The sequence below is a fragment of the Arachis ipaensis genome, chromosome B01 (assembly GCF_000816755.2).
Source record: "Arachis ipaensis cultivar K30076 chromosome B01, Araip1.1, whole genome shotgun sequence".
Lineage (NCBI taxonomy): Eukaryota > Viridiplantae > Streptophyta > Magnoliopsida > Fabales > Fabaceae > Arachis > Arachis ipaensis.
Genome location: NC_029785.2, coordinates 10592018 through 10592320, shown reverse-complemented (window position 1 = coordinate 10592320; position 303 = coordinate 10592018). Strand labels below are relative to the sequence as shown.

Here is a 303-nt window from a genome sequence, read left to right as displayed (position 1 = left end):
TTAAGGATGATTCTAGATCAAAAATTAAATCGGAGACAGTTTCGATTCTGACCCTCAACGTTAAGGACCAAAACAATACTTATCCCTAAAAATTACTTTTATTTTGAGATTACATCAAAATTAAATTTGTATAACATAATCATGAGATATTCCAAGAGATTAGAAATACCCGCTTTGGACCTAAGCGTATGGACAAATTTTGTAAACCTGCAGCTGTGTCTCCTTCAATGTCAGGTATGTCCTATTTTATCCCACAAATTATTATTTATTAGGACAGGAAATTAAAGCAAAAGTCCTATTAGT

At 31.7% G+C, this 303-nt stretch overlaps 1 protein-coding gene across 8 annotated transcripts in view; it reads right to left on the bottom strand.

The window, feature by feature from the left end:
* LOC107624847 (naringenin 8-dimethylallyltransferase 2, chloroplastic) overlaps positions 1–303 on the bottom strand; it is a 149196-nt gene that overhangs the window by 84922 nt on the left and 63971 nt on the right. For 6 of the 8 annotated variants that reach the window (XM_021117326.1, XM_021117331.1, XM_016327299.2 and 3 more), the window contains one exon: positions 170–241. The exons of the other annotated variants lie outside the window; for them this stretch is intronic. In XM_021117326.1, the coding sequence (XP_020972985.1) occupies positions 170–241 (72 nt within the window). The remainder of the gene's footprint in view (positions 1–169; positions 242–303) is intronic. 8 annotated transcript variants of the gene reach the window in all.